This window comes from Melanostigma gelatinosum, assembly GCF_949748355.1.
Source record: "Melanostigma gelatinosum genome assembly, chromosome: 11".
Taxonomy (NCBI): domain Eukaryota; kingdom Metazoa; phylum Chordata; class Actinopteri; order Perciformes; family Zoarcidae; genus Melanostigma; species Melanostigma gelatinosum.
The window spans coordinates 16,825,848-16,845,986 of NC_136644.1; the positions used below are offsets into that span (position 1 = coordinate 16,825,848).

Here is a 20,139-nt window from a genome sequence, read left to right on the forward strand (position 1 = left end):
TAATTAAAATAATATTTGTCATGTCCTTTTCAATTATCTTCATATCAAAAATGAAATTTGCAGTTTTACCGTATAGATATCATGAAACACATAATTTGGATACATTAAATGAGCCTATATGACAGATTAATTGAAGAGTCACTTTGTATGTTACCTCCTCTTGTGATTAAGTTATTATTACATGTAATATTCGAGAGTTTTACAAGAGAACACGGTTCTCTAGAGTTTGTCACGAAATTATTTGGCCACATAAGCTGTATTTACAATTGTTGAGTGAGTGTTTGGTACTGTATTTACTGTAAATACGCTTTTATTTTGATGTGTTTTCATTTTGTGAGATTTTATTCCTCCATCACGGGGGAATTTTGCAGTTTTTACTTCACTAAATGTATTCAATAGTAACTCATGTAGATTCAACTTTTACCAATACTTCTAGAATACAATGCATTGCTGTACCGACAACATATATAACATGTTGAGGGATTATAACATGAGTGAGTTACAAAGTTACTTTTAAATGCACAGAGCTACATTTTGCTTGTAAATATTTGTTGAATGAATTGACTGTGAAGATATGTCCTGACCTTTAGTTGTTTTGGAAGCATTTTTATAGTAGTAGGGTATTGCAAATTTGTGAAAATGAGAGAAGCCTGCTTCACTGCCCTGAAGCAACAATTAATTTATTCATCAATTTATTCCGGAAATTCATGGCGTCCCAGGTCTTGTTTCTTAAGTTTAGCGTGGCTGGATTGTCATCTCCTTGTTCCTGGAGGTTGGACAGCGGGAATATACTGAGTTTTTCCTTTTTCTTTTCATTGGATATTTAGTTTTATCAAAAGCAAATCTACAATTGTTGTGTTGCAGACTTACTCACAACACCATAACATTGATTACATACAGTTTAACTGTTTGTCCCATGAGGCTGTGCATCTTTCAAATGCTATTTAAAAAACAGGAATGTTGACTATAAAACCATAACTGCTGCAAGGTGCAATTGTACATTCTTGAGAACATGTCTCTCTTACAAACTATTTGTCTGGCACAGATGGACCAGTGACCAAAATGTTCACAATGTAATGTCACATTAGGACATCTAATATTAAGTATGGACTAAGTTGTAACCTGATGGAAAATCCTTTGAGGTAAAACCACGATTACTAATATAGAAAAGTGATCAAAAGATTGGTGACTTTAAATGATGGCGAGACTGCAGGCCCATTCAAAAGGACCACATTGAGTGAATTTATTGTCATCAGTCACGGAGGATAAGTGTCAGCTTAATAAATTGAACGATGAAGAGATTATATGATATTTTAACATATTTCTCAATGTGTCAATAGATTTGTAAATATGTGTGTGTAGATATATATCAAAGTTGCGTGAGAGAGTGTTTGCTTGTGCATACATCCTACCACATTGCCTAGAAAAGTCAACATCATCGGTCATGTGTGTTCTGATATAAAATGACCAAGATATTTTACTTCATCGCAGACACCAAGATTGTTATAAGACAATTTGAAGTCAGGGAAGTTTAGACATTTGTCCTCTCTGGTTCTACAGATCAAGATAGCACTCTTACTGGCATTGTATTTGATGTCATGTTCCACACCATACACAGTGCTCATATATATATATATATATAGAGATATATATATATATATATATATATATATATATATATAGATAGATAGATAGATAGATAGATAGATAGATAGATAGATAGATAGATAGATAGATAGATAGATAGATAATTATATTACCATCTTATGTCACAAACAGATTTTTTCAAAGGTTGCTTTATTTATTAATCTTTATCTACGTGTGTATAAAAACTAACTTCACGAGGAGCACTTGAAGTAGACAGAAACCACCTCATTCAAGCTGAATTCAAGTTGTCCAATCACGAGGCACCAACTCCTCCAACGTTGATTGGTCACACACTCCAGCGTCACCGGTCGTCGTTACGTATATTCACTAACATTTCAACGCATATCTTCTCCGGACGTTTCCGTGTTTCAACGGGTGTCACGGTGTGAGTTTTACGTACCGGTGACAAGCTGCGCTCAGCAATGAACGCAGTGACACAAACGAGCCCCAGGAACTACTCAAGTCAAACACAAAACCTGCAACATTGAGCTTTCCAAGATGGTTTTAGAATCTGTGTCAAGGATAATCAAAGTCCAGCTCCCAGCCTACCTCAAGAAGCTTCCGCTTCCGGAGACGATCGGCGGATTTGCGAGGTTGACAGGTAATTAACTGCAGCTGTGTGTCAACTTCTGACTGTCAAGTGAAGATGACTTCTCGCCTCACTTTTTCAGGCACAGTGCAAACTTACTTTAGCTAACGCTAGCCTGCACTGTAATTGGGACTGTCCTACAACACGTCACCGAGGGCTGCTTTGGCTCCAATACAACTCTTTATCGTCGTTTAGTTTGTTCTGTTTTTGGAACCACGTAAACTCAGTAATGACCTTTTAAGTCGTAAAGCAATACTCTACACAATTAAGTTTGATTTTGTGGTTGAATGTTGATACACTTTAGTGTAGCATCTTTACAAGCTGCAACCTGTCCTGCTGTTTATCACAATATGTAACCAGTTCATACCATCAAAGGATTCACAGGTAGTCCTAGAAGGGAACATACAGACTACTTCAAGTTCATTGTTTGACAACTGCTTCAGGTCTGTGACCTCATTCTCATGGTCCCTGCAGATGAGAACATGTTCACGTAATCATATTCGTTAAAGCAGAGTTGCAGCTCTTAGCCTATTAATCTACTAATGATGTAACCTTTTAATGGTTGCAGCCTCTCCAATGTGAGAACTTGCTGCTTTATTCTTAAGTCACATTATAGTAGATTTACCAACCTGGCATGTCACTTTGGGTGTGGGCTGTTTTCTGGTGTTTTCACAGATTAAATGATTAATCAAATGTATAAAAATAATAATCATTAGTTGCTCTTCTAAACTGAAGCATGGCAAACTTTGATATTCTTTTGAAACTGTGTTCTCAGAAAGCCTCTACTGGACAACATCATGAGCTGTTGGTTATTTGCAACTCTTTAACAACGAGACTGAATCATACTCTGAAGAACAAATATGCACCGCTTCTAGTAAAGCACAGGTGTGCTAAAGTATCACATTTAGCCTAAAAATAGCCCCAAAATGTATAGAAAAGCTGAGCTAGCCCTGCGTTGCTGAAATGCTCCATGTGACAATTGACAAGCTACAACCATTTGAGTAGCAAAAACACAGATGAAATGCAACAGATGGAAGAGTTTAGTGATTGAGTTAATTAGTACTAATTGATTAGGCTTGTGAAAGTCTTGTACAAGTCACATGTTGTAGAAAGTGAGTTTTTCTTAAATGTAACATAAAGCAGGTCTAGGTGCTGTATAAATACTGTGAACGTATCAAAATGCTCAATGCAAATCATCCGAAGATATGCACACAGCTCGTATTCAGACACTGTGCCTTTAAATCGAGCCGTCAGGGTCCATACATACTAAATATAATAACCCATACCAACATACTATATAAAATGCCAGAAAAAAATATTTAGTATGTCCCAATATATTATGTCAAATGCAGTATGCCAACAAATACCAGGATGTTCTACTACATTGGTCGCACTTTGCAGTATGCAATCCAGCATGCACCAGTAAGTACTTTTAAGTCAGAGCAGCCGCTGTACTAAAAGTAAAAAGAGAAAGTATGCGGTGATTTGGAACGCAGCTAGTGAGTCATTACTCTTGAAATCATGTTCTAGTAGAAACCAAAAATACAAGTATGAGCCTGATATGTCTGCTTTGATTTAACATGTTGCCAGATGTTAAAACTTGTCTCTGAAGTTGTTTTATGTCAAGGATTAGCGACGTCCCATTAGGCATCAAATCCTTTTATGGAAAGTATTTTAATTGCCATAAGGGTATTATGAAAAGTTCCAGGAGGTGGGGTGTAACTCATCGCTAAGCAAAATGACATAACTGTGCTTAATCCTCACTTCACTTGTCCGTCCTCTCCATGTGGACTGTACAAAGGGTTTCCACAAATACACAACAAAATAGTTGGTGATTAAATGATCTGTCAGTTGACAAGTTGATTAATCAACTGATCGTTTCTTCCCTGAATTGAAGCGTCAGGTCTTTAGAGCTTCTGTCCCCTCAACAGCATTTCAACCTGAAGCAAACGGTGGTTTCAGTTTATATTGTATATTGTGTCCACGCTGTAGTTCTTGCTCAGATGTCTGTGGTGTGTCTGTAGTGTCCGAGTGGCTCCGGTTGCTGCCTCTCCTGGGTATCCTGGCTCTGCTGGGCTATCTGACCATTCGCCCGTTCATGCCTAAGAAGAAGAAGCAGAAAGACAGTCTGATCAACCCGAAGATCCAGAAAGAGCACCCGAAAGTGGTCAACGAGATAGACATCGAGGACCTGAAGAGCGCAAGAGTGTGTTACTGTCGCTGTTGGCGCTCCAAAACGGTAAGTTGTACCTCTTCTCTATGCATGGAGATATCACCGTTCATGGTAACGGTACACTGGCAGTCATTTTTCATTTGATACATATCTGATCAATACGTTGTATTACTGAACCCAGTCATTTGTTAATGTAGGCATTTCTTTTTACAGTTCGGATAAGAAGGAGTTCAATGTGTCTGAATCGTGCCTATCAGCTAATGTTAGGTTGTTCCCTGTTCTAGTTCCCTGTTTGTGACGGGTCACACTTAAAGCACAACGAGCTAACTGGAGACAACGTGGGACCGCTCATACTCAAGAAGAAGATACTATAATTGGCTGCTGATGGGCGTTTTCCTCTCACCTCCCCAGTCTTTGGTTTTCATAGTTAACAGCTAGTTTTCTGTCTTTTGTTAACAAAAGTCTTGGTCTTGCCTTGGTGTTGTTTAAGTTGCTCAGAAATGCAGACGACCAGTCTTTACTTGAAGTGGTCCTAAAACACCTACAAATATAAAATTCCAGTTGTATTGTGTGAGAATGTATTCTAGGTTCTGTAATGATATCAAGCAGCAAGGAAGCTTTTTTTTTTTTTTTTTTTTTGGGGCCTTTGTTCATGGTTTACTTTTACTTTAACAGGGCAGCCTTTCTATATGACGAAGTTAAACTGTAGTCATGTCTCACTCTTTTTGGAATAAATTACAAATCATCGGGACCACTTTGAGAGGAAAGCTTGAAACATAAATGCAATGATCTTATGACTTTCAATATTCTGAACCCATCAGAGTACATGTTTTTTTTGGGTTGTTTAAAATGAAATACTTGACAGTTGTCCAACCCGTAACCAACATTTTGTACTCAGTCTTCATTTTGGACGATTCTTAGGTTTGATTTTGTCTGTGAACATGCTGTTCACTCTTTCAGGGTGTGATTTATTCTCTTCTAAGTTATTGTGTTTATGGGAAATGGTCAAATATTTATTTGTTCATAGCCTTTAAACATTTGAGTTTTCAATTTTGTTTTCAACTCTTGCCTACAAACATTTCAAACCACTACACCGTTGAGTAATATCCAGTCGTACAGTTTCAACCTCAGTACGGTGTTGAGGGTTCACAAAGTAACTTCTGCAGCATCAGACTTTAGCTCTGTACCGTTTCTTCTCTTCTTGCTTCTGTATTGTCACAATGGCTGTGCATCGTTGACGACCTGCTGGACTGTTCCTCCTAGATTCATCAGCATTATTTTATACATGAACGGCTTGTATCGTCAGATCTGTACTTCCACAATGATGCCTACGAATGTCTCTTTGAACTTTTGTAAGTCGGTGGCTTGCATCGACTACTCTAATTTGTAAAAAGCAACAGTCGGGATGTTAAACTCAAACAGTTTTTGGCAAACAGAACAGTAGCTTCATTCTCTTCTTTCAATATTACGACTGGGTAACACTTTGACACCTTGAGCTGAAATCATTTGAAATGAGGTAAGTCGTAAGCACGATCTAATCGTCTACCCATTTGGTCAGGTACAACTTGCATTTAGGGTCATATTTCTGCAGGAGTGCATTAGATGTTTAGGAGTGTCAATCGTTACCACACATGTGAAGTTCATGGTGGTGATGGAGAAACCTAAGTCAGTGGGATTGTTCCTCTGGACAGTGTGGATATCTGTGCCACATTTCATGACAATCCAATCAATTGTGGTTTAGAGATTTCAGTCTGGACCAAATGAGCCATCCCTAGACCCAGGCTGCTAGCGCGGGTAGAAAGCAAACAGATTGGAAGCCCAAACTTAAGGGACAGTTCTTGACTTAAGAACATAATAAAGCACACATTACGTCGAACTGTACAAATATTTTGCATAGTAAGAATTATCTTTAAAAAAAGCTATTATCCTGTCACTACACAACTTAAATTATATTCAAAATGCAGGAGAAGAACAGATCTTGGTATATTTCATCATTTAAAGAATATTTGGTAAAAAACTAATGCTGAATTCTGTTGCGTTATCATAGTCGATACTAATACACAATGAGGCAATGTAAATACAGTTACACTGCATACTTCTGTAAAAAAAAAGTAAAATGTAGCAAATGTGAAAAATCAACTTTCCCTTACAATCAACGGTTGGGTTTACATGAATGTTTTGAATATAATCAGTCGACATGGTGATTGTAGCAAATTTTGGTAGCTTTAGCAGCACTGTGTGTAAACCAAAGGAAAGTGGTTGAATTATTTTTCTCCTGAGTATTTGACGACAAACCTCATCACCAATACACATTTAATTAAAATAAATACACAAATATCTGTACAAACATCGTGCTGAACACCTAAAGACGCGTGTCAACTTTGTGGTCTAACTTAAAACAATAAAATATTGCTACCGTCAGTACAGCCTTGAAAAGGAAACAGCGTCTAATACAAAAACATTTGTTTGGAGCCCGAGGCCTGGAAAGCACCAGAGGCTATAAATACAGAGTGATTCATGTGTTCCTGCAGCACGGCAAACATCAGGAGCTGACCGGCAGACAGAGAGACTGAATGGGCCACTCGGTGGCTGAAGGAAAGCTCAACTATCCCAAGTGTGTAAGCACCTCGGAAGTCTCTTTGAATGTCCTTGCTTACTGGACGAAGACAGGTGATGTCAGAGTGTGCTCTCATAGGTGACGGGAGTTTCATTGTCCTCGTCGTCTCCTGCTGGAGTACCTAGGAAAGATGGAGAGGAGACAGAGGGAGGAAAAAGTCATGAGAAACCCTTCGGTTAAGGCCCAATGATGTGCTAGTCAGATTCAGTAGGAAACAAGCAACGGTGAGTTGCACTTTCGCACCGTGTACTAAACTACAATGGAAACAATGCCGGTGTTGTGTGAATGTAAAATACTTGAGGGCATGACTGACAGGGTAAACAGAAGCAACCTATAACTATGCAAATCCTTTTTCTGAGTGGATGCATCTATCACAAAGGTGAGGAAGGGAAAAGCATATTCACTATTTAAACACAGCGACGGGGAGGGGTTGAGCTGAGTTGAAATATTGAATGTAGGACTTTACCTACCTAAGAAAACGGCTGATAAATTTAGTTTGACTCGCTCACCACAGGCAGAGTTCTTTGGTTTCTGTAAGAGGTGAGGTCCAGCGAGCCCTATGATGAGAGCTCCTACAGGCGCTGTGAGGAGGATGGCCAGCACAGCCACAGTCAGCACATTCATGCTGTACCTCTCCAGCTCCTTGTCCCCCTTCGCCCTGGCCATGTCTAAAGCTGTGGAGCCTATCGCTGCCTGATGAGGAAAAGGACACGAGGGTTTATTCTTTACTCACTCGCAATGATAGGATAGTAAGAAAAAACATTTGAGTGTGCATATTTTTATGTACAACCAAAATGATTTACTGTAAAAATGCTAAACGGAGGAGAGCGTCTATTTCTCAGGAACACGAGTGTACCGCTGACATACCTGCACTGTGGCTTTGGGCATCCACGCTAGGGCTATGAACACTTTCTCCCGCATGTTAAAGCCCGCACACAACACACACACAAAGGTGAACAGTAATCGAACCAGCAGGGCAATGAGCAGCGTGGCTATACCCAGACCTAAAACACACAGAGTCACACAGAGGTGTTACACTATATTGGTTATACTGCGATACAACAATTACTACATCACCAGCACTTCCCCTTAACTGCTGTGGGCAAGGAGGGGTTGTATGTACCCATACAGCTGCCACATGTCCTCTTACACTGCAGACTCATTTTATAGTGTAAAATACAAGGAAATAAAACCAAGAGTGTGGAGGAGATATGCGTGTGGCCTTTGTTTGTAAAATAACAAAAAACAATTCGTAAAAATAGATAGCCATCATTTTGAAGCACAACAATAGTACCTGTTAAGAGTACAGTAACAGAAAATAAACACTGTTAAACTTGTTAAAGACATTATATTACATTTACAATATTGTCAGAACAGTAAGAGTTTTATTGTTCAGCTGCTACTTGCAGAACATCAAAATATATTTTATATACTTGAATAAGATTGATTTTTTTGGGGAGAAATTTCCCAGGTAACTCATGTCTGTGAAAGTACACAGTGCATGAGTGAAAATGCAGAATCAGGTTTTTGTATTTACTGGACACAGACAGAGAGCTTAAATCTCCTGGGGCCTCTTTTTGCCTATGGAAATATACTCGATTTACATCCATACCACATTTGAATCTCTCACAGTAAAAGCAGTCACATGAATTTGTGTTTTTGTGTGTGTGTGTGTGTGTGGTCGTCTTACCAACTGTGAGTCCCTCCAACTCACAGACTCGAATTTCTGCTCCTATAAGTCCGAAGAGTAGCGGCTGAAACACCTCCCACGCCCACCCCACCACTTCCTCCACACGGGCCTTTAGACAGACAGAACACAGACATTTTTTAGGAAGATTATGTCTGTGACATGCAGTAGCGTAGACAATGAAGGACTTACTGTACAACCCAGTAGGTTGGTAAAAAATATATGCTTGATAAATTCAATAGTTGTGAAATATACCATACTTCTCTTGCCAAAAGCTCTAAAAAGGTGGATTATTGTGAGCAGAGAGCTGACAAATATTATCTATGTACTACATGTATGGATGCATACGCTGTTACCTTTTCTGACCCCCAGCCGAGGCCAGCCAGGAAGGCCAACACCAGGGTGCAGAGGCCTCCGGAGCCGGGAAAGCCGGCCACACTGCTGCCGAACACGGCGAAGACGGAAAGACCCAGCACCAAGAAGGATCGCTTTATGACCAAGTGTTTCTACGTGAAAAAGACAGTCAATAATTTAATATAGAACACTGTAATATACCTAAATCTATAAATGCAGAATGCCCTATGTAACACTTGTAAGGTGTCGGAAGATACTCGGTAGTTCATGACGTTTTATAGCAGTGGTTTATCTCAAAATGTAGTTTAAATAACACGGATTCAAACAGAAGTCTGACAGGCTATTAAAACACATTGATGGAGTTGAGATCGTGAAGTCATTTCTGTTATGTAAGGAAATCTGTGACCCACAAAAACATCTCCAATGTTATCCCTGAATACTTCCCCACTTAGATGAATCCGAAGTGCTCTCATCAAAAGTCTTAAGTGTTTATCAGTTTAAGTGGAACACGTCACTGATTTTTCGAACGAGCCTTTGTTGGCTCTTCCCAAGATGTTTCGCACACAGAATGTGATGTCAAGTGGTGTCAGGACGACTGAGCAATATAGCAATGCTGCAAGAGCATGCCTACCTGGTCAACACTAGGAAAGTACTGGATGAGGAAGCCAAGAAGAATCCCAACAATGGTCCCGCCGCCCACCTCCAGTACACCTCTCAGGAGGTTGAACCAAGTGGAGCCTAAAAGGATCAGCACAAAAAAATAGACAATAGAATAAACTGAACTAATAGTCCTAAAAGTGTGTAGACAATTACCATTCATGGCAGTAGCAGGGTAATCATTGATGGTGTTGTGTTGTTTAGTACAGCCCCATAGAGGCTCTACACTGTGCTAAACTGGAGTAATGACACACAAAATGCACTGTGACTCGGCACAAAAAAAACCTTCATGAGAGTAAGCGGCCCACTCACACCCTCTGCTGAGCTCCTGACAAACTACAGATAGAAGTTACTTACTCCGTATACTTTTCCGTGCTGACCTGCACTGAACTGTCTGCCACTCCCGTGGAGGTAAAGGTGGTGTTTTCAAGTCAGAACTTCTTCCCTTTCACTTCTAAAACACACGCAAACACAAACAGCCACTGGTTTACCTGTGGCGAAGGCCATGCCCAAGCATGTGGTGAACCCTGTGATGGCAAGAACGTCGTCAAAGCTGCCCGCAGCCATCAGCAGGGTGGGGATGCCCTGCTCCACGCCGTAGCCGTCCTTCTGCAGCAGCAGCATGCAGGGCACCACCACTGCTGGGGACACAGCACCCAACACAAAGCTGCAATTTGGAGGAGACGAAAACAGATCCAAGAATTGCCTTTGATACAGTTAGGAAAGCGTCAGCCGTTAAATATGCTTGGATCATATGCAAAAGAGAGGAATTCCTGCAGCATGACGTGTGGTTTGTACTGCAGACGAGATGTGATCGCAATGAGTTTGATTATCTCATGATAATCATTTGGCTGGGCTTGAAATACAGACGGAATTTTAGAATTCAGAAATTTCCAATCATCATAATTAAAATTGTGCAAACAATCTTTAAACAAAGAATGAACAGAAAATGTCAGCCCTCTGAAAAGTACAACCATATTTGCATCAGCCCCCATCCACTGATAAAACCCGTTTCAAAAACCCGATCTTGCAATTTCCATTCCACCTACCGACGTCACACGAATGCTGACAAGGCACAAATATGACGGTAGTTATTGTGGTGTGTTAAATGAGCAAAAAAAACCAAATCACTAGATTAATTTTGTTGTCAAAAGTCAATACATTTTTCTCATCTCTTAACCCCATTAGACAACAAGCGATCGAGAGGATAAGAGGCAGTAATATGATCTAGTGACTGTTGGAGAGCAGTTTTCTATTGTCTGCTTCATGGAAACATGTTTCTTGTTCATACAGTATGTTGTTCAGAAGAGAGGCGAGGAAAGTCAAAAGCAGGGGATGCTTATTTCAGCATTTATATACAATTTTACAAATACAATTGTAAGAAATTTGTGAATGTGAATTAAGAGAAGTAGAACGCATCAGAAAAGATTTGCAACAGCAGATAGAGGAAAGACTAACAGAAAGTAAAGAAGACGAGGAGATAAAGAGACTGCAGCGGCGGCTGCTGAAACTTCAAGTAGCAGAGGTTGACAGAGAACAAAATAGAAAATTTCAGGCCAAGAAACGGATGATAGCAGCAGAAGCCCAGCAGCCACCAACTCCAGCAGTACCAGCCCCGACGGTGGTGTACCACCAGCCTCCACCGCGAGGCAGAGGTGGTGCACCCAACAGAGGCAGAAGTGGTGCAGCCAACAGAGGGAGAGGTAACTATAAAGGGGGGCCTGAGGGTCTTGTAAGTAAAGGAGAGTGCTACGTATGTGGGAGAGAAGGTCATTGGGTGAGAGATTGCCCTCATAAAAGAGCAGGAGGACCGTTCAGTGCAGCACCACAACATGCTCCATTCCCATCACAACATCAGCAGCACCTAAGACCAACGGGACCATCTGGACCTCCTCCCATGAGACATCAACAGATGCACATGCTGTCACCAGGACCATGGGGAGGTTCAGTGTATAGCCAAGATACATAGATGATTGCCACGTGATCTCTTACAGCAGAGATATCGTGGTGAAGGGGAGATTGGTAAGGTGTAAAACATTTTTTGTAGATCCACATTTAGAACAGTGTTCACTATAGGTGCTACTCACATTTTTTGAGATTTAATAACGTCATGATAAACCACAACTTTTGAATTTAATACAGCAAAATCCAAGGCTTCTAACTCAGTGATAGGTCCTAGCCTAGACTTGCTAACTCTAGAAATTGAGAAATATACGAGAGCTCTAACTAACATGAGCCGAGTTTTGTTTTCTCAGGTGACAAACGCAGAAGCAGCAGCTGACGAAAGGAAGCCGCCTCCTGTCATGTCTCCTGGCAGTCTGGTATTGATAAGAGTCCACAAGCGCAAGTGGAGTGAACCAAGGTGGACCGGTCCATGAGAGGTAGTATTGGCAACCTCACATGCAGTAAAGGTAAAAGGTAAACCAGGAGCAACCTGGCACCACCTCACTCACTGTGCAGCAGCGAAGGTAACGAGTAAGACACTCGCAGAGACAGGATTGAACATCAAACAGGCTAAAACACATCCGGTGAGATATTGGAAATTTGGGAAATAGACGGATTGTTTTGGATGAGTATTTTGAGATTTATTTTGTTTAATTGGGTTATAATGGGATTTTAGGGTGTAAGGATTAAGAAATGTAATTTTGTCAAGTGTAAAAGAACAGTCAAGGCTTCTCAGTATGTTTTCTCTGGCCTGCAGATTGTCTCCTGATCCTGCCAGCCCCAAGACATGGAAGACAGTGGACTTCAACGGATTCGACTGGTTTTTGGGTTAGCGAGGCAAGCGTAGGGAGAAACAGACCGGATAGGAATACTTGAAATGATATCTGTATGCATGAATTGTTGTTTGCCACTGTTTAGATAGTTAGGGAGCCTCTCCCTGGATTGAGTAGGGGGGAGGACTCCAGGAACATTTGGGTAGCTAACCCACAGTGAACTGTGGGTTAGGGGGGAATTGTAAGAAATTTGAGCATAGACCAGAAGTTTATCTTCTATACTGAAGGATTATCATACAGGGTTTGCGCAATACCAGACAGACATTGAATGCGTTAGTAAACGCAGGGACAGGAAGCCAGACAGGCGAATATACTCCTGGAAGTTAGCCAATAGGAATTGGGATAAACGGAAGGGGAGGGGTTTCGAGCGGCTATGAGGGCGGGATCTAGAAAGCCTTTTTTCTCTCTGTTAGTTACGCCCCGAGGGAACGGACGTGTTTTCCCTGAGGAGCAGGAGAGTTTTTGCACCGGGTGGGGTAATATTTCATAGGAGTATGTACTCCATTGTTTATCTGTAATCGTACTTGCATCAGTGGGATTAAAATCCTTTTAACTGTAAACCAGTTTTGGTCGAGTTATTATCGCAGCGTGTCCACTGTAGGAAGCAGCTGGACACACGTGTGCTGGCCTCCTCCCGATGGGGTGAGATTCATCCTCCACACATCCTATAGATTGTTTATAGAAGCTTATCACTGTGTTTTCTTGCCAGAGTTGCTAACGCGAGATGCAGAATCCATCACTGAAGATCAGGAGTTAGACACGGACCTCCGTGCTGCATTCTGTGAGAGCAACCCGATTGGTTTACAGGGGCGTCAAAAGCATGCGGTCAGCGCTTCTCAGAAAACCGTGGCGGTCGCGGTGCTTTCGCCCCCAGTGTGAACCCGGCTTCAGTCTAACTTATCCATGTCCTCACCATTCAGTAACTGAATGTAACTATAAAACGCAGATCGGCAGAGATCTTTTCCAGACGTGGTTTGTGTGCGAGTAATTGCAGAATTGCGGCAGTGTATGGTTGATTGCGTGCAGCGTAATGTCTCAGGGAGACATCAATTATTGTTTCAATGTATGTTTTAAATCTCCTTTACTTTTTACGACTGAATTTTATTTCTTACACTGTTTCTTTAATTGTTTTTAAATCTCCTTTTCTTTTGCCTTATGTTTTGATGCTTTTAATGGTTTTATGTGAAGCACTTTGAATTACCTTGTTGTTGAAATGTGCTATACAAATAAACTTGCCTTGCCTTGCCTTGAATGTAATAAACTGCTGAGACGTCTGCTCATACAGCAAATATAAGAAAATATAAGAAATTTGACACAAGAACGAGACCTAGTCAAGTCAAAATCAGTCTCCTTTCTTCCTCCCTACATGTCGTATCTGTATCCTCACGGCCACATTATTTAATAAAAAGAAGAAATTGCAAAAAAATAATGTTGAAGTTTATATGATGAATATATTTCTTCCTGGTTCATGAAAAAAAAGAAATATATTCTTTAATGGGAATTGTGCCTGTCTGCCTGTCTGTCTGTCGGTCCAAGACATACTGGAAGTAGAAAATGAAGAGTGGAGCTGGAGTGGGAGAGTGAGTAGTGTTGTATTTACCCGAGTATGAAGCCCCACACCCAGGGCAAGCCCATGAGGAAGTGAGAGATCAGGGCTGTGGTGCAAGCCTCTATAATGCAGGGCCCAGCAGCCACGCGTAGACACACGGATTTCATTTTCCTCAGAGCCTGACGACACAGACACACACATCATTACAGAGTCACAGTCATCAATTCACTTTCATACAGCGAGAGGATTTGCATGTAGTCATTACTTGGCTGGAACATCTGGACATTTTCTTGATAACACTGCTGTATAACCTAGTAACATCTTCTACAAGGCTCAGATGTGCTTGTTTTTCCCTCATTCCTGTGATTCGATAGCAGAGTATGTCGCGCACCGTGGGATCCAACCCCAGACCAGCTCTGGCCAGAATGACAGCCAGAGCGATGTTCCTCAGTGACGCAGACCACCTGAAGTCAATGTACACCGCCTGTGTTATGACTGGGATGTTTCTCAGCATGAAACCCATCACGAGCATACCTGCAACACAGCAGAGGGAGCGAGAGAGGGACAGATGATCCTTTAGGACCGTCTCTCACACACACACATACAGAGCAACAATCAAGACCACCTGCTGCTGTTTGAACTTACACTGCTCACGTTGGACACCTGAGACACTGAGACCCACTGTAGCACTGCGATTGCTGTTTTAGAACACCAAGAACTTGAGTTTCAACAATATCCAAACCTTCTCTAAAGTCACCTGCCAAGGTACAAAACATTATGGAGAATAGTGAAAGTTGTGCTGAGTTTAAGATCTTTATGATAAATAAATCAATGATAAATGGGTTCTCAAAGGAGTTTTTAAATGAAAGCAAAGAACAATGATGAACTGCAACAGGGAAATAATACATAAAGAATCCATATCTAGCACTGTTAATGAGTGGTGAGAGTAGACTTCGGTCTCACCACAACCTTTTACGATTGTTATCAGAAACAGACACTGAACCGTTTGATGTTATTTGTGAATAAGGAGTGGCTCCAGTGTCCTTGATTTTGATCTTGTTAGGGGTGCAGCTGATGGATTATGATTTCCACTTCCAAAGTCATAATACCAGAAATTCATATTATAATTCATTCAAACTATCCTCTGATCAATGTGGGGATTTCTTCCAAAGAGAGCATTAATGATGTAAAATAAGACATTCGATTACATTCCATCACCTCAAACCAGAGCCTGACCAAGACTCACACGTCTGTTATTTCATAATTAGTGACAACAGCCGTCTTATTTTAAGCTAACAGGACCATTATCGTGTAGGCTATACGATAACAAAACACCAGCAAAATACTAAAAGTGACAAACAGAATTCAAACCAACAGCAGCTAATGTGTACTTAACCAAGGCCGGAACCAGTGAGTAACATGGTTGTTCAGTTAATCGAGAACTCTGATTCAACCTCGTTTTCTTTTTTTTTTTTTAAATCAATGACAAAGGTGAAATGACTCAGTCGGTAGATTACATTGTTACAAGTCACCAAGTAAATACGTCCGTGGCTACTAATGTGCAATACACCTGTAGTTAATTCATAAATAGAGAACATCTTGCAGCATTTATGCTACAACATTAACATTTGCTTGTAAATCGAATGCTTTTCAAAGACATTTTAGTTTAGTTCAGTTGTTAAAACCAACTATAGCTCTAATACTGCTTATTTATACAATTCTTTGTACTGTACATTTGGAATACTCAGTGTACTGATCAATCTGCTCCAACGGTAGAACTATAGAGTTAAATAATGATTCCACGGGTGAGCCTGTGTGTCATCTGGCTAATTGTTCTAACAAACATATGACGGGCATTAAGCAGTTTTAACACCGACCCTGAAAGATGGTGTATTGTCTGTGTAACCAAAATGAAATAAAGGCTTGTACAGACACACCTGAGCATCAGCCTTACCAAGGAGAGGTGGGAACGGTGGAAGTTTGGGCAAACGGATGAGAGCCACCACTTTGCCACCGATGACTGCACAGATGAAGAGGATTGTGATGCCAAACAGGTTTCCCCCTGGACGACACTCGTTCTCGGTGATGGACCACACCGCGCCAAAGAGCACAGCTGCCAGAAAGACTGGAGAGGACACAGAGGACTGACATGAGACTACTGTGTCATGTCAGAAGTCACTATCGGTATTGTTGCTACGCTCTAAAACGTCTTCATCTAAGTCATTTAATAAATACTACCAGTTTGTTGATGACTGACTGCCTTTCTCTGTGACTGCGTTTTGTAATGTGAACATCAAATAAAATAGTGTGTGTATATGCATTTATTTATCGATAACATTGCTCAATTTTAGTAGTTCAAAGGATACAAGATACTCATATCTGCAGTTTTTACAGTCTAGTGTGAAAGAAGGGATTGGCCTGCAGTAGATGTTCTGGGCAGGAGCTCACTGAGCCAACGTGAGACCCCACTTGCTTTACCTTTGGTAATAAGAGAGGCCAGCAGGCCTCTTGGTGGACATGGGCAAAATCTGTGGAGCAAGGGGCAGCAGACCACCAGCGGGTCTGTGTTTGTGCCAGCATCCACCACCAGGTTCCGAGGAATAAAATGGGTGGTCTCCTCTGTGACATTTGGACTGGAGCAGCGCCGTACCACCACCTGGATCTGGTTCACATTCAGGTGCTGCAGGAGGAGGATCAGAACACGCACATGGTCAATGTTTGCCCAGTGGACACAATGTTTTGTTCGATGCCTTAACACCACATCTGGAGACACAACACACAATATAAAAGAGATATTTGGCTGAACAACCTCAATTGGATTTTTTTCAATCTTTTATAACTGTAACTAAACTCATGACTTCACGAGCTGGATTAATATGCAGATTAGTGTAAGAAAATGCCTTAAAAATATTAAATGCAGTACATTTCTATCAATATCCAGGCGTTACACAAGTAGCTGAGCAGTCAACATTAACGGGATATCTTACGCCATGCACCAGGTTAAAAGGTGTCACATTGACACAAATATGAATGCATTCCTTATGGAAAGATTAGACAATGGTAGACGTCCCTGGAGCCGCTTTAATAGCCGAACCCTTATTTAGTATCGTGCCCTATCTGTAGCATACCAGCAGATTACAGGCTACAGGCTACAGGCTGCTTCTTGGCAAATAATACGGTGAGGATATGGAATTTGTTGATAAATGCGACTCCCAGAACACCCTCATTATCATACTGTCATGGTACATTCACTCATAGTTTTGACTTTTAGAATTACAGCAATAAATGATGAACAAATGATCTCAGGCGAATAACTAAATTACAAGGTTATGAAGCAGAATATTAAAACATAGAAGTAAATCAACACAGCGGACTAAAGAAGCAGAGCCACATCATTTATATGTTGCCTAAAATATCTTATTTCGTGAATATAAAAAAACACAAAGCCTATGTCATTTTCCTATCAACAAACAATACATTATATCAGGCTTATAAACACATTATCAGTTTTGTTACAATATAAGAAGGTTACACCAGAGAACAGTTGTTAGTAAAAATACTATACCTCCAAATGGTTTGCTGCAGGTACAGCGATTATGTCCAGCAGTGGGCTGGGTACTGGACTGGGTTCAAGGATGGGCTCCGGGGTAGCAGGTTTGGGCTGAGTGTCCTCCATGACAGATTTTCTGTTCCTCTCTCTCACAGCACATCCAGCAGAGGGGTGGGGTTGGGCAGGTTTCAAGCCACACGATTCCTTTCGAAATGATAATCTGTGAGGCAGATATAGCTGCACGCTGGATACCTCGTGCTGTGTTCACTTAACCTGTAACGTTACCTCATTACAATGGACAAATACTGAACTCTTAATGGCATTATATCAGGTTACATATAATATACATTAAACTAACGCTACTACAATGTGCAGTTGCTTATGCCAACAGACGTTAGCTAATCCACTTGTGAACAGAGCACACTAATCAATGCTTACAGCTCCACCATATGGCTCATCTAGCTCGTGGATGTGGGGGCAAGTAGGTTGGGGTTATCTTGGCAAATGTCAACAACAGAGCTACCGGTAGCCATATGATGCTAGCTAGCCACCAAAGGTCGGGTTGTCCTTGCGTTTGGTTCAGTGTACTGCTGGAGGCGTACACTTACGGAACCACAGTTCGTCAAAGGGTTAACGTTAGTGGAGACGTTAAATCAAACACCTCACATTGAGACGGGGAACCCATTATCGGACACGGACGTTCTTTCTCAGCAGCGGCAGCTAACCAACGCTGACTACCGATTCCCTCATGTTCATTCATTTAACAATATTACCCCATCGTTTCACTGACAGCATAGACACGTTAGGTGGGAGATAGCGCCGGAATGTCGCGATGTAGTACACCGTCTTCAGGCTGATATGCTGTTAGGTAGCGGTAGTTATCGTTAACTCCCCCTAAAACGTAACGTGCACTGACGTTAAACTATTTCAGCATCAAGTTTAACTTACCACCGTCAACGTATGGATAACAGTTCGACTTACTGCTGTGACACGTGTTTAATCATCGATATTCGAGAGGGAAGCCTTGTCCGATATTGGATTCCTCGCCAGTAGCCGACTGAGTGCTTCCGTCCACCAGCTGTCAGTGAACAGTTGTTAATAAAAATACTATACCTCCAAATGGTTTGCTGCAGGCACAGCGATTATGTCCAGCAGTGGGCTGGGTACTGGAATGGGTTCAAGGATGGGCTCCGGGGTAGCAGGTTTGGGCTGAGTGTCCTCCATGACAGATTTTCTGTTCCTCTCACTTCTCTCTCTCACAGCACATCCAGCAGAGGGGTGGGGTTGGCCATTGATGGGCAGTTCCTTCACTTAACGAAGGTGTTGCTACAGGTGTAGAAAATGGCATGGCCTGTTTTTCCAACCATACAGGAGTTACTGTTAAGATGTCAATTTTTCAAATAGTTACAGTTAGTGTAATGTTAGTATGAGGGGGGGGGGGGGGGGACTAACAAGGTTTCAAGCCACACGATTCCTTTCGAAATGATAATCTGTGAGGCAGATATAGCTGCACGCTGGATACCTCGTGCTGTGTTCACTTAACCTGTAACGTTACCTCATTACAATGGACAAATACTGAACTCTTAATGGCATTATATCAGGTTACATATAATATACATTAAACTAACGCTACTACAATGTGCAGTTGCTTATGCCAACAGACGTTAGCTAATCCACTTGTGAACAGAGCACACTAATCAATGCTTACAGCTCCACCATATGGCTCATCTAGCTCGTGGATGTGGGGGCAAGTAGGTTGGGGTTATCTTGGCAAATGTCAACAACAGAGCTACCGGTAGCCATCTGATGCTAGCTAGCCACCAAAGGTCGGGTTGTCCTTGCGTTTGGTTCAGTGTACTGCTGGAGAGGCGTACACTTACGGAACCACAGTTCGTCAAAGGGTTAACGTTAGTGGACGGATCCCATTATCGGACACGGACGTTCTTTCTCAGCAGCGGCAGATAACCAACGCTGACTACCGATTCCCTCATGTTCATTCATTTAACAATATTACCCCATCGTTTCACTGACAGCATAGACACGTTAGGCGGGAGATAGCGCCGGAATGTCGCGATGTAGCTAGTACACCGTCTTCAGGCTGATATGCTGTTAGCTAGCTTTAGGTAGCGGTAGTTATCGTTAACTCCCCCTAAAACGTAACGTGCACTGACGTTAAACTATTTCAGCATCAAGTTTAACTTACCACCGTCAACGTATTTGAACGTGTTTAATCATCGATATTCGAGAGGGAAGCCTTGTCCGATATTGGATTCCTCGCCAGTAGCCGACTGAGTGCTTCCGTCCACCAGCTGTCAGTGAACTCTCCACACGCACGGTAGCTACGCTAGAGAGACCCTAAAAGTACAACGTTAACTACATTAAAAGGGGAAAAACAGCTCACCTCATATCGTAAACATAGTCATCGCGTGTTAACCTTCAGTGTGCAGCGTTCCTGGCAGTCATGAGGCAGATAGAGCAGCTGGGAATTGGGAATGAGGCGGATTAGTGATGGCCAAGTAACGCGTAAGGGGGGGAAGTT

General features: G+C 41.6%; 2 protein-coding genes across 14 annotated transcripts; one reads left to right on the forward strand and one right to left on the reverse strand.

The window, feature by feature from the left end:
• Window positions 1–2,004: 2,004 nt before the first annotated feature.
• Window positions 2,005–5,165, forward strand: cisd2 (CDGSH iron sulfur domain 2). The gene is made up of 3 exons (XM_079279014.1): window positions 2,005–2,248; window positions 4,261–4,475; window positions 4,694–5,165. Exons 1-3 carry the CDS (start codon window positions 2,146–2,148, stop codon window positions 4,781–4,783), a joined length of 408 nt encoding a protein of 135 aa, XP_079135140.1. The 5' UTR covers window positions 2,005–2,145; the 3' UTR covers window positions 4,784–5,165.
• LOC306784859 (sodium/hydrogen exchanger 9B2) lies at window positions 4,242–20,092 on the reverse strand. 13 transcript variants are annotated; one of them, XR_013772386.1, is made up of 15 exons: window positions 19,804–19,901; window positions 18,714–18,951; window positions 17,616–17,804; window positions 16,529–16,730; window positions 16,005–16,175; window positions 14,316–14,584; window positions 14,102–14,229; window positions 10,216–10,391; window positions 9,699–9,805; window positions 9,070–9,219; window positions 8,717–8,825; window positions 7,894–8,030; window positions 7,536–7,719; window positions 7,036–7,147; window positions 4,242–4,338 (listed from the first exon to the last, which is right to left on the reverse strand). XR_013772386.1 is itself a non-coding variant. In XM_079279006.1 (14 exons), the coding sequence occupies exons 2-14, from the start codon at window positions 18,822–18,824 to the stop codon at window positions 7,086–7,088; spliced, it is 1,995 nt and encodes a 664-aa protein (XP_079135132.1). In that variant the 5' UTR covers window positions 18,825–18,951; window positions 20,002–20,092; the 3' UTR covers window positions 6,380–7,085. The 13 variants fall into 13 exon arrangements, 11 of the variants coding, with proteins under 11 accessions (XP_079135132.1, XP_079135133.1, XP_079135136.1 ...); XM_079279006.1 differs by lacking the exons at window positions 4,242–4,338; window positions 19,804–19,901 and adding an exon at window positions 20,002–20,092 and having other exon boundaries at window positions 6,380–7,147; XM_079279007.1 differs by lacking the exons at window positions 4,242–4,338; window positions 19,804–19,901 and adding an exon at window positions 20,002–20,057 and having other exon boundaries at window positions 6,380–7,147; window positions 18,714–18,926.
• Between the last annotated feature and the right edge of the window lie 47 nt (window positions 20,093–20,139).